An 11,599-nucleotide genomic window follows, 5' to 3' on the forward strand; every position below is an offset into this window, starting at 1 on the left:
ATGCCTTATGAAAATAAAACAAATTAGTTTAATAGCTTTTTAAAGCTTTTACAGTATTCTGCCAGTGTGTAAGTTTTAATTTTTAACTGACCTGACCAGCTTTGGTTACTCTTTTCAGCTTGCTGGTACTGAATTATGTAAACAGTCACTCCTTGGTTGAAACTAAGGTGTGACTCAAATAGGTTACTAATTGTGATAACATGCTTTGTACTGTTCAGGCTAAATAAGTTCACCCAGTGCCCTTTTCCCCATTTGGATAGCACTTGCTCTAGCTTTCTTTGGAACCTAAGAAATCTAATTTTTAATATTACCAGTTGTTTGGCCACTTGTGCTTGACTGAAGAAATAAAATTGAAAAGGACATTTGTCATTGACAAAAAAAAGGAAATGCTAATTTATCACACATCCATAAATATAACTAATGTGATCAGAATTCACTGCACAATGTGTTTGTAGATACAGTTTTTCTGTTTTTGAAGATATTTTAAAAGCTTTGTGGTTGCCACATTTTTTTATCTGCTCAGATGTTGATTTATTTTGTTGCTTCTCTTCATCCCTGAGGTTTTTGTTTTTAGACTCCTGCTACTGGTTGTCGGGTGGGAGGAAGAATGTAAAAATGTTCTATTCCTCTCTGTGTCTGTTAGCAGTCTAGCCTTATAAGGTCTAATCTTACTGATTGTCTTCAAGCTTCACAACAATATACTAGGCCTTGGGGGACGTGAGTACCTAGGTGAGCTAAGCATTTGACCTCGATCTTTATTGTTAGCAGCCAAGGTCAAAATTCACCTTTTCAAAATTCAAATTTTCAAGAAACCATATTGAGTAATATATCAAATAAAAGAACATGGATAGTGAATTAAAAGACACGTATTTTTTTTAAATACGATGCTCTACGCCGTCACAATGATTCATAACAGGATATCATCAGCATTCTGTAATTTAAAAACAAATCATAAAAAATGTATGGCAACTTATTTTTGACCACTTAAAATTTCATATTGAACTTTGATGTTATTTCTTGTAATTTCTGCTGACCTCTTGGCCAGATCGCCCTTGAAAACAACATTTTTAATGGCAATGAGACTTTTTATCCGAATAAATAAGGGACGTATAAAAGTGATTTTGCCATAAACTGATCACAGCTTATACTTTGTGACAAGAAGGTTCTTTCTATCTCAAAATTACCTTATATTATTTATGAAAGAGAAGTTTGACTTATGTTTGACAGACTATTATTTATAGCAATTTAAATACAGTCATTTTTTTGTACTTAATTTTTGGCAAATACCAAAAATCCCTTCATGGGATAGGTTAGGTTCTGTTTCTCCAAAAACAAAACACGTTTTGTTTGCACTTGTCACGACACCGATCAACCAAGTTGGTTGAAATGGAGGCGGAGTCAACTGGATCCGCTCTCCCTGCCGAGTGCGCGCTCCCGACGCAGGTAAAACTAATTCTGTAGGGGACAACTACCTTGGCACGCCCTGGAAACAACATAACAGTGGGCCTGAATCACAGGCGGCTCTTCTTTCTTTGTACCTCTGTAAGCTTGCAGTCCGGAGCAGAGAAAGGACTGTTTTTCTTTTTTGTCGGCATTTCTCTAAGGTAAGATAATTTCCTTTCCATATTTTGTAGATCTACAGTGATTACGTTCTAAAAATAACATGCGATAGGTGAAATCCACGAAGTAGCCAGCTTTATTTATTTATTTTATTTTTTACAATTATTATAGATGTTTTAAGGCTGTAAAACCCCTCAATACACATGGTTAGCATCTTCCTCTGCCTTTTGGGTGCTACCGCAGGTACCTTTGCGATCAGGACGCAAAACAATGTGCTGTAAAAACAACAACAACGTCAAACAAACAAACAAACAAACAAACAAACAAACAAATCATGCAAAATTGCACAAAAAAATAAATAAATAAAAAAATCAGCGAAACAGCGAGGCCGCGAAAGGTTAACCGCGTTACAGCGAGGGACCACTGTAATGGCTTTTTGCCTCTTTGCCAGAAGTTTGAAAGTTTGAAATCACGTCTTCTCCTGTATAACCACCTGTACTTTTAAGTTATTCGGTTAATGCACTACAATATGATTCTAATATACTGAACTCGTTTGCTCTGACCTCATATTGTGCAGTCTTCTTATGGGGATAAACATGTGAAAAATTGTAATTGCTTGTAGGTAGTTACGTGTTTAGTGAGTCAGAGTTAAGATACGCATAAGACATCTAAACTATTATTATTGTTAACTTCACCTAAGGTCGAAGTTTACCTTGGAAATCTTTTTTCAAGAAATCCTATCCATTAAGTTTATCAGTGGTTTTTGAAATACTCAGACCAGTTTAGGCATGCCCTGGTCATGCCACACATGGAAAGAACATCTGATGCTGCTACATCACACGTTTCACCCTTGCAGCAATGATCATCCTAAGAGTAAGGAAAACTTACTCTTAGAATGGGGATGTGACTGTCCAATGTTTGGCTCAAAGGTCTACTTGGAAAACTGTGTTTTCTTCAGTCCAAAAACAAAGATAGTAAGCTGGCAACTAGTTGCTACCCCTGTCCACATACCAGCATGCCCTGAGCATAGCATGAGGAAAATTGTTTGCTACGGTTGCCTGTAGTGCCTGAGAGCTGTAGTCGGACTTGTTCCACATGGGTGTTGGAGCAGGTCATTGACAGACAGATTGGTGCAGCATCTGCAGTGATGTGATCCTGTACTGCTCTGTTTTGGTGAAGTGAAAGTATGAAAGTAAAGCTGTAGATTTCCGGGCCATTTACATTCCTAACCTCACCTATGATCATGAGCTGTGGGTGGTGTCTCAAAGAATGAGACTGAGCTTAGTCATCTGGGAGGGGCTCAGAGTAGATCTGCTACTTCTTTTTATTGAAAGGAACCATTTGAGGTGGTTCGTGCATCTGACTGGGATGTGTCAGGCGTGTTCTACCATGAGAAGCCATCGGGTAGACCAAGGGCATGGTGGACAAATTTAGACTCTGGGCTCCCTGGTGTTTTTATCAAAAGGTCAAAATGGCCCTGACTGGTTTCACCAAATGAATGCAAAACAAATAATGTTTATTCAAAATTACTGAAAACTAAAGTTTCAAGTTGTATTAAAGTATAGATTTTTGCTTGACAAAATATGCGTGTTAACTGTAACTTTCCAAAAATAATAACCCTCCATGTTTTCTTTAGATTATATTAATTGCATAACTAATAATGTTTTCTTAAGAAATAACTTTTGTTATTGATTTTCTCTTATTGCTTCTTATGCTAAATAGTCTGAGGGGTTTCACACGTATAAAAATGTGTGTGTGTTTAAAAAAAAATGTTGATTGGATGAAAATTAACATGGACCTGCTTACACAGCTGGGGCTTCTCTAATTTTACTGGACAGTACTGTCTAATAATAAATTATACAAACAACACTGTAAAGAGTTGTTTTATCTAGTATTCTGCCTCAAAGATCCTGTAATTCCTGTAAAAAAATGTCTTTTTTAAATGTAAAAAATTGACAGTGTCTTGCATGGAATTCAGGAAATTGGCTCTTGGTACAGTAACGGTAACAGGAAAGATAACATGTACTAATGCTATATTCAATTCCAGATATAAGGGTTCACGATACAATTGTAAAACATAAATGAACCACAAAAATAACAGGACTTCCTGTGACAGTGTCTATTTTTTGGCAGATGGAAGGTGACGATAAGTAAAAAGGAATGCTTGTAATGTGACCAAAGAAAAAAGAAATCATGGGTGAGTAAAGTTGTTTTTTATTTGCATATATGACATTTTTAGGTTTCTTCTGACTAATTAAAATAGAAAATATTAATTAAAATTGAAAGTGTACAAATTTTTTTTGTACACTCTGTTTTAACATATTAGATTAACATCAACACTTCAAAATAAATGAGGAATAAAAAGCATATGTGTCACTTAAATAATTCGCAACAGCAGCCAAAGTTTTTGAGTCACCTCAAAAACTTTGGCTGCTGTTCATCTGTAGTGAGTGTACCCAGATAGCAAAGTTTTTCTATTTAGGTAGGCTGTCTGTCTACTGTTTTTCTGAGCTGTCATTATATGGGGTGAGACGAATCCATGTCTAGTTAAACTTTGTGAAAGGAGTCTGATATGGGTGATGAGTCTCAAACTCACTTCTGTTCAATAACAGTGATGCTAAAGTAAGTTGCTGAGGATATCCAATAACTTTTTTTGTTGGTAAGTGCTCATTTCGCACTTGTTTAACTGTTTTATGCATAGTCAAATCTTCTTTTTTTTTCTCTCACAGCTGACATACCTCAGCAATCACTCAAAAATTGGACTGGATCTCAAGTAAGCAACTGGCTAAGATCGATTGGCATAAAGGAACAGTACATAGAAAGACTCTATGAAGAAGAAGTAGATGGACAAATCCTACTTGCACTGGATGAGGACTTTCTAAAAACAAAAATTTGCATGAAGTCGGGGCCTGCTCATTTGATTATTCAGAAAAGAGACGAGCTTAGAAACACATTTCAAGAGAAGAAAAAACCTACCTATGCAAATAAAAATGACTTTGAGGAAAAGAGAAGTCGGAAATCAGTTCAGCGTCTTCCAGGAGAAAGTGAAGATACTCCAGCACAAACTGCAGAGAGAGATCAAGATGTCTTTGAGGGGAGACAAGCTGCTTTGGCTTGCGTATTGATCTCAAAGGAAGACTGCCAACCACGACCATTCGATCAAGAAGGGATTGATTTCTTATATGTAAAACACAGCATCCTGCAGCCTGAATCAGGTGCTTTTAATCTGATATCGCCATGCCATGAATTTAAGTCCTTTGCTCTAGCTGCTACATTGGATCGCACAAGACTCCAAGCTAAGTTTGCCAAAGAAGTTCTTAAATTTGCAACTGGTTGTATGAATATCAGATCAAATGGCACAATACACTTTGGTGTGATGGACAGCAAGGAGGATGGAGGATATGTGCATGGCGAGATAATTGGTATACCTGTAGCAAACAAGGATATTTATGTCGATGCTTTGGACTACATTGAAAGGAGTTTCTCCTCTGACAAAGAGCACATACGCCAGTGTGTGCGACCGCCAAGGTTCATTGAGGTCATGGATCGACAAAGTACAGAAAAACGATATGTGGTAGAGGTTGACATTGTGCCATCAATAAGTATTGTCAAGGGCAAATTGTATGCAGTTCGTCTGCCAAATTTCAAAGAATCAACAAACAAAGTAGAGTTTGAGAAAGAGACGATTTTGCGAAGAGTGGGTTCAAAAACGGAGCCAGTGAGTGACAAGGACCTAAGTGACTTTTACCAAAGAGTCAAAGATCGTGATGCTCAAAGAGAAGAAGCAGAAAACAGTCATTTCCTTATTGCTCCAGAAATGTGTCAAGACCTTGGAAGGAAACTCACCATGCTGATGACCAGTGGTAAGAAATTCATTGAAAAGGAAAATTGGTTCATACTCATAACAAACAAATTCAAACCTGATGACCTTTCCAGTATCGACTGGCTGCTTAACATGAATATTTTCTGCGTGTTCGACTTTGACCCAGACTCAAAGATGTCAGGTCTTTGCAGTAGATACCTTGAGTACCGTGCTGCAAACATGCATTTCTTGCAGAGCTACAGAATATCTGCTGGCACAACCATCAAAGAATTCACAAACCACCTGCGTTTGTTTGATCAAACTAGTTGGATCTTTTGCAATGGGCGGAGTGACTTCAAAGGAAATGAAACTTCATGTGACGAAATGACTTGGATCAAAACAAAAATGACTTTACTCCGAGAGTCTGTGTCTTTGATCTGTAAAGAGGTTTTGCCAAAAGGTACATTCCAGGTCATATTTCTGTTAGCATCACCAGTTGAGAAACCACTCTTGCACACCTTCTATGAGTTTTTCACAGACATGGAAGGTCATGAAGACATCATCTGCATCTGTGAATCAGAGAAAACCTTCCAGAAATGGCAAAGCTTTGCAGAGGGTTCATGTGGGAAAGAAGCTGTAGACAAGTACAGCGTTGTTGGAATGAAAATGAGTCACATTAATGCAACTCTGCAACATATACAACCTGTAAAAGTGTGTGTCACCAAACACTTGCCGGTCTTTGTGAAAGGGATATGTCTTCTCGAAACACAAGTAGAGGAACAGATGTACTCACTGGAGATTCTGACGGTCAATCATTGTGATGAAACAAGTATAGACTTCATCAATGAAGAAAAAGAAAACATTGAACACCAGTTCTACCGTGGTGGGAGAGTGACCTGGTTGAATTTCTGGCTTGCTGAGAACAAATATGTTGAGGTCATTAAAAGAGATGCTTATCACGATACTTCCAAACTTCTCAACGATGCATTGAAATATAAGGCAGACCAGACTCCAGTGAATATCATAAACATCTACCATCACCCAGGAAGTGGTGGAAGCACTGTGGCAAGACAAGTGCTGTGGAACAACAGAAAAAGTCTAAGGTGTGGAGTTGTGAAGCCCTCATATCCAGTTTCTGTTGTTGCACAACATGCAGTTGAACTAAGAGAATATGAAGAAAAGGATCCACAGAGATGTCTTCCTGTGCTGCTCCTCATTGAAGACTCAGACAAAGAATATCTAGATGATCTCAGGAATGAATTAGAGGTTGCCATTAATGTTAAGCAAATCCAGTATGGCACCCTGTGTTTCATTTTGCTGAGCTGCAGACGTTCCCATGATCCAGAGAAAAAATGCAAGGAGTCTCCTTTACAGAATGTGTCTGTCACTCATAAACTATCTGATCAGGAGAAGAGAAAGTTTGCTGGAAAACGGCAGGAACTTGAAGAGCGATATGAACCTCAGTTCATTCTGACGTTTGTTTTGATGAGTGAAGGATTCAATGAAGATTATGTTCATCAGTTTGTCAAACATCTGCTGAAAGGCATTGACCACCACTCTATTGTCACTCGACTCATTAGCTATGTAGCATTGCTGAACACGTATGTTCAAAACTCTTTCATTTCTCAATCGCACTGTGAAGCTTTGCTTGCTTTAACCTTTCATTTGGAGAGGTTTCGCCGGCATGGGTTTGAGAGATCCCTCAGCGATCAGGCTAAGCTAGTCTTCTTGCACCTTCGAGATGACAAGACACACATTGAATCAATCAGAATCATCCACCCACTTGTTGCAAAAGAAATTCTTCAACAACTTCTGGGTCCTCAACAAACCCAAAGTAGCTTGGCAATGGATTTGCTCAGTGAGGATGTGCTCTTCGAGCACAGATTTGGAAGGGATGAGTATCACACATTTTTGAGACAACTTTTCATTCGGAGATCCAGGATAAGCAAAGGAGATAAATATGATAGCCTTTTCTCTCCTTTCATTGAACATGTGTGTGGAAATGAGAAAAGCCCAGACAAAGCAATTGAGTTGCTCATAGAAGCGTTCCAGCGTTTCCATAATGATCCATTCTTTGCACAACAACTTGCTCGTCTTCATTACACTTATGAAAAGTTTGAAGAAGCTAAACACTGGGCAGAGACAGCAGCTAAACAGCTGCCCAACAACTCCTATATACTTGACACAAAGGGGCAGGTATATAGGAAATGGTTCCAAGCAAAATGCAAAACAATCGAAAATGTACGAAAGACAGCACAGAACACAGCAGATGCTGTAGAAACTGCACTGAAAGCACTTGAGTGTTTTCAGGAATCTGAAAGAGCAGCTGATGCTGATATGGAAAATGTCAACACTTCAGGGTTTTTTGCTGAAGTTGAAGTTGGGTGCAGCCTGCTCAAACTGATCTCGTCATTGCAAGTGTTTGCAAATAGATCCAATGGCCATGCAGAATGTATGAAGTACCTATTAACAGATTACATTCCAGAAGAAGTTAAAGATGCTTGGGCACCATTTCATGACCGCTTGAAAAAGCTTCATAAGACAATGCAGGATGCATTGGAGTGGATCTCAGAAGATCTGAGTTACTTCCAGACAGACATTGGTGCAGATGAAGATGAGACGCCTGAGAGTCCAGAGGAGAAAATAAGCCATCCACTGATATGGCTGTCAAAAAAATCTGCTGAGTATGGAAAGTACTTCAGTGAAGCTTATTCTACTGCAGTCCTACAGCATAGTAAATCAATCCCAGCCAACCTCACACCTTTCCAAAAACGCATGATCATCTATCATTTTGGTGGTGGCAACATAACATCCATCCTCTCTAAGCTAATCGATCAGAAGGACGCAGTACGTCTTCTAGAGCGTATCCTCTCTCTCTACCCCAGCAATCCATTAAATGCCAAATTTGGTCAAAGGGATATTGTCAATTACATAGCGGCCCATATTTCTCTGAACTGTCTGTCACCACAAAATCAAAAGGTAGCTCCTCTGAAAGATCTGCAGGCACTTTGTTGTCAGTTTCCATCTGATAAAAGGAAATGTTTGCCAAGTGCCTTGTTCTTGCTTACATTGCTATTCTGGCCAGAGGATGACAACAGTGAGCATGAGAAAGAAACCAAATATGAAATTGTTCAGTCAGCAGTTGAACAGTTGGAAAAAGGTTACAGGACCAAGATGAAAGACATTCCTCAGCGGAAGAGAAGGCTTTACACCCATTTTTTCCTGGGTAGTGGGAATGGATTGGACAAGTTTGTCCACAAGAAAAAGTTTGAAAGAATCACCAAGTGGTTCTCAGTCTCTGAGAAACGTATGAAATGGTTTAGTGGTGAGGCATGGAAGATGCCAGAAATTGCCATAATGCTGAAGCGGGTTTCTGGGTGGACTGAAGATGGAGTGGTTTATCTTGAAGGGCCTAAAAAAAGGAAGTTCCATATCCTGCCTCTATATGTACCTTCAGTGCCTCATAGTAACGAAAATATCACCTTTTACCTGGGGTTCACATTCAAAGGACCCGTTGCCTGCAATATCCTTGTGAAAAAATAGTTTGCTGTCTGTTGACTAGAATCCAGTTTACTACAAAGGGAAAGAAAAGATTACAGATCATGATTCAAAAACACACAAGCCTTATGTTGGTCATTTGGTCAAGAAACACAACTTAAAACATGATTATATTAGTGTATGTATTTAAAGCTAATTTAAAAATAAGGCTGAAGGGGCTTAAAAATAATTTACCACAGTTTTTGTTTGGTTATGATGTTATTTAACCTGGTCATGTTCATTATGCATCTATTTTTTTTTATCATGTTTGAGTATCACATTTTGTATTTCTGCGTCAGTTTAATTTTTAACTGGTACTTGTATTCTGTGTATTTTGTGTATACGTGCATTGTTATAACATCTGCCTAGCCTAGAAACCACTTTGGGATAGTCTTGGTTTAAAAATCGTTCTTTTTAAATTTGCTATATAAAGAAAAAAAGTGACTTGAGTAGGAGTATAATATACTGCTACTTCTCTGAATCTGAAAAGATTGCAAATAATAATGCAAATGTATTCTACAACTTGTTAAATGCAATCTTGGTTTTTCTTTTTGAACTCCTCTGTTATCTTGTTATTTTTACTTGGCTTTAAATTCATTTTGAATGAATCTCTTCTGACTGTTTGTAAACTGATTTTACAAACGGTAAAATCAGTTTACACAAATATGGCTCATATTTGTGTATGTGGGTTTTTTTTTTTGTTTTTCTTGTTTTTTGCTAAACAGAAAAACAAAATTGAAGGAAAGGAGAAGGCTGAGGTTGAATGTATGACTTGACTTCAGGGAGACCATTCACAACCTAATCCATTACATGCATAGCAATATTAGCAGCTGTCCGCGTGTTCTTAAAGTATGTAAAGAAAAAGAAATTGAATACATTAAACTCCTTTTCCAGTTATAATTTTCTGGTGTCATTTCTTTGACATTGCTTCTCAATTTGACATCTCCACTTCAACTCAAACTAAAGTGGTGTCACAGTGGAATCACTATCAGCTCTTAATGCAGACTTAACTGGATTATGGCTTCCAATGATGCCACTGCATCAGAGGTTGCTGGACTGATACTTTTTCAAGTATGTGAATATTTTTAAGTTGGTCACATAGTCCGTGTATCTTATACTGTATATTAAAAGTGACATAAAAACAACTACTACGCACTCTACCACTGAATATTTTACTTGTGTCAAGCCAGCCTCCAATTTGTTTTGCATTCCCTGTGTATTCCAAGTATTACGTGAAGAGATGTTGAAACCTGACTTCAAAATACAAGCTCCTGAAGCCTGATTTTCAAAATAAAAGCCCCCAAACTTGATTTCAAAATAAAAGCAACAACTTCAAGTGAATTAAGTACACAATAACAAATATCATTTTGTTTTGATTTCACACTCTAATGTTGGACCCAAATGACACACCCTTGTACTCTAGTAGCACCATGTCAATATCAAAGCCATCTTCTTTTGGATTTCAAAGTAAAAGCCCTCTGAATTTTCATTTTTGAACTACTCTTTCAGTGACTTCATAATGGGCTTAAAAGTTAAAATTCTGTTTCCACAGGATAATTGGAGCTTATATCAACAGTATTCAACCTCACAGTGATACCATGTCAATTTCAAGTCAGTCTGATTTTGCCTTTCAAAGTAATGGCCCTTTCAAATTGCCCATATATCAGTGCCTATATGTCATGACTTCAGAATGCTCTTAAATGGAAAATTGCCTGTTTCCACAGGATAATTTCAGCCTAGATCAACAGCATCCAACCTCACAGTGATATCATGTCAAGTCAGTCTGATTTTGCCTTCCAAAATAAAAGCCTTTTAAAATTGCTCACATATGAACTAGCTGAGCAGTGCACGATGGGTCTGTTGTCTCACTTCACTGTAGCTGTGCTCCTCTTCGCATTTTCTTTATTAGCTTGTTTGTTCATGAATTGCTCTTTCACCAGTGAAGCCCGATAGGTTAGGTCAGTTCATGATGATCGACATGACATCATAGCACATGGACGACTTGTTTATAATCCCGCAAAGCCACAGAACAATTCAAGTCGGGATATACACCCTGAAAGATCCCAGAAATGTAATATTTCCAGAGGCAGTGAATGCGCCATGGCCCCAGAGAGTCGGTTTGACTGTGGCAGGGACAAACTGCTCAGCCAGAGCGAGTGTGAGGACAGAGGATGCTGCTACGCCCCTCTGCCTGACTCCGCAGGACCACCCTGGTGCTTTTACCCCCGTGTGTATCCTGGATATAAAATGGGACCCCTCATACCTACTCCTCGGGGTCAGGCTGCCACACTGACTGATGCCAGCCCCTCATACCTCCCCAAAGATATCTCCACTCTAAGGCTGTGTCCAAATTCAGGGGCTGCTTCCTTAGGAGGACCCAGCCTTCACGGTCTACATGGGCCAGGGTCCTCCGAAGACTGAGAAGGCCGGAAGTGCGAGGCTTGTAAAATGGGATGGTCTAGCCTCTGCTGCTCAGGTTGCCTAGCAACCATGATACTAACTGCTAGAAACGTTTCTTACAGCATTGTTTGACAGAAATGAAGGAGAAATTGTTTTTGTTCATCTGTTTGTTTTTATATGAGCTTTGTTTGGTTTGATAAGTATCTGAGGCTGAGACCACGGGACTGTAAAAACATTATTGTAGGGCTTCATTTCTGTACTGAACACTCATTGTAAGATTAGCTAGTAAATAACAATTAG

The 11,599-nt window shown here is 38.6% G+C and overlaps 1 protein-coding gene across 1 annotated transcript; it reads left to right on the top strand.

Annotated features, from left to right (window-relative positions):
• The first annotated feature begins 1,418 nt into the window (after positions 1-1,418).
• On the top strand, positions 1,419-11,257 carry LOC146520132 (sterile alpha motif domain-containing protein 9-like). Its single transcript, XM_085155902.1, has 3 exons — positions 1,419-1,604; positions 3,694-3,757; positions 4,290-11,257. The coding sequence occupies exons 2-3, from the start codon at positions 3,754-3,756 to the stop codon at positions 8,903-8,905; spliced, it is 4,620 nt and encodes a 1,539-aa protein (XP_085012028.1). The 5' UTR covers positions 1,419-1,604; positions 3,694-3,753; the 3' UTR covers positions 8,906-11,257.
• Positions 11,258-11,599: the final 342 nt, after the last annotated feature.

The sequence above is a fragment of the Neolamprologus multifasciatus genome, chromosome 4 (assembly GCF_963576455.1).
Source record: "Neolamprologus multifasciatus chromosome 4, fNeoMul1.2, whole genome shotgun sequence".
Classification (NCBI taxonomy): Eukaryota; Metazoa; Chordata; class Actinopteri; order Cichliformes; family Cichlidae; genus Neolamprologus; species Neolamprologus multifasciatus.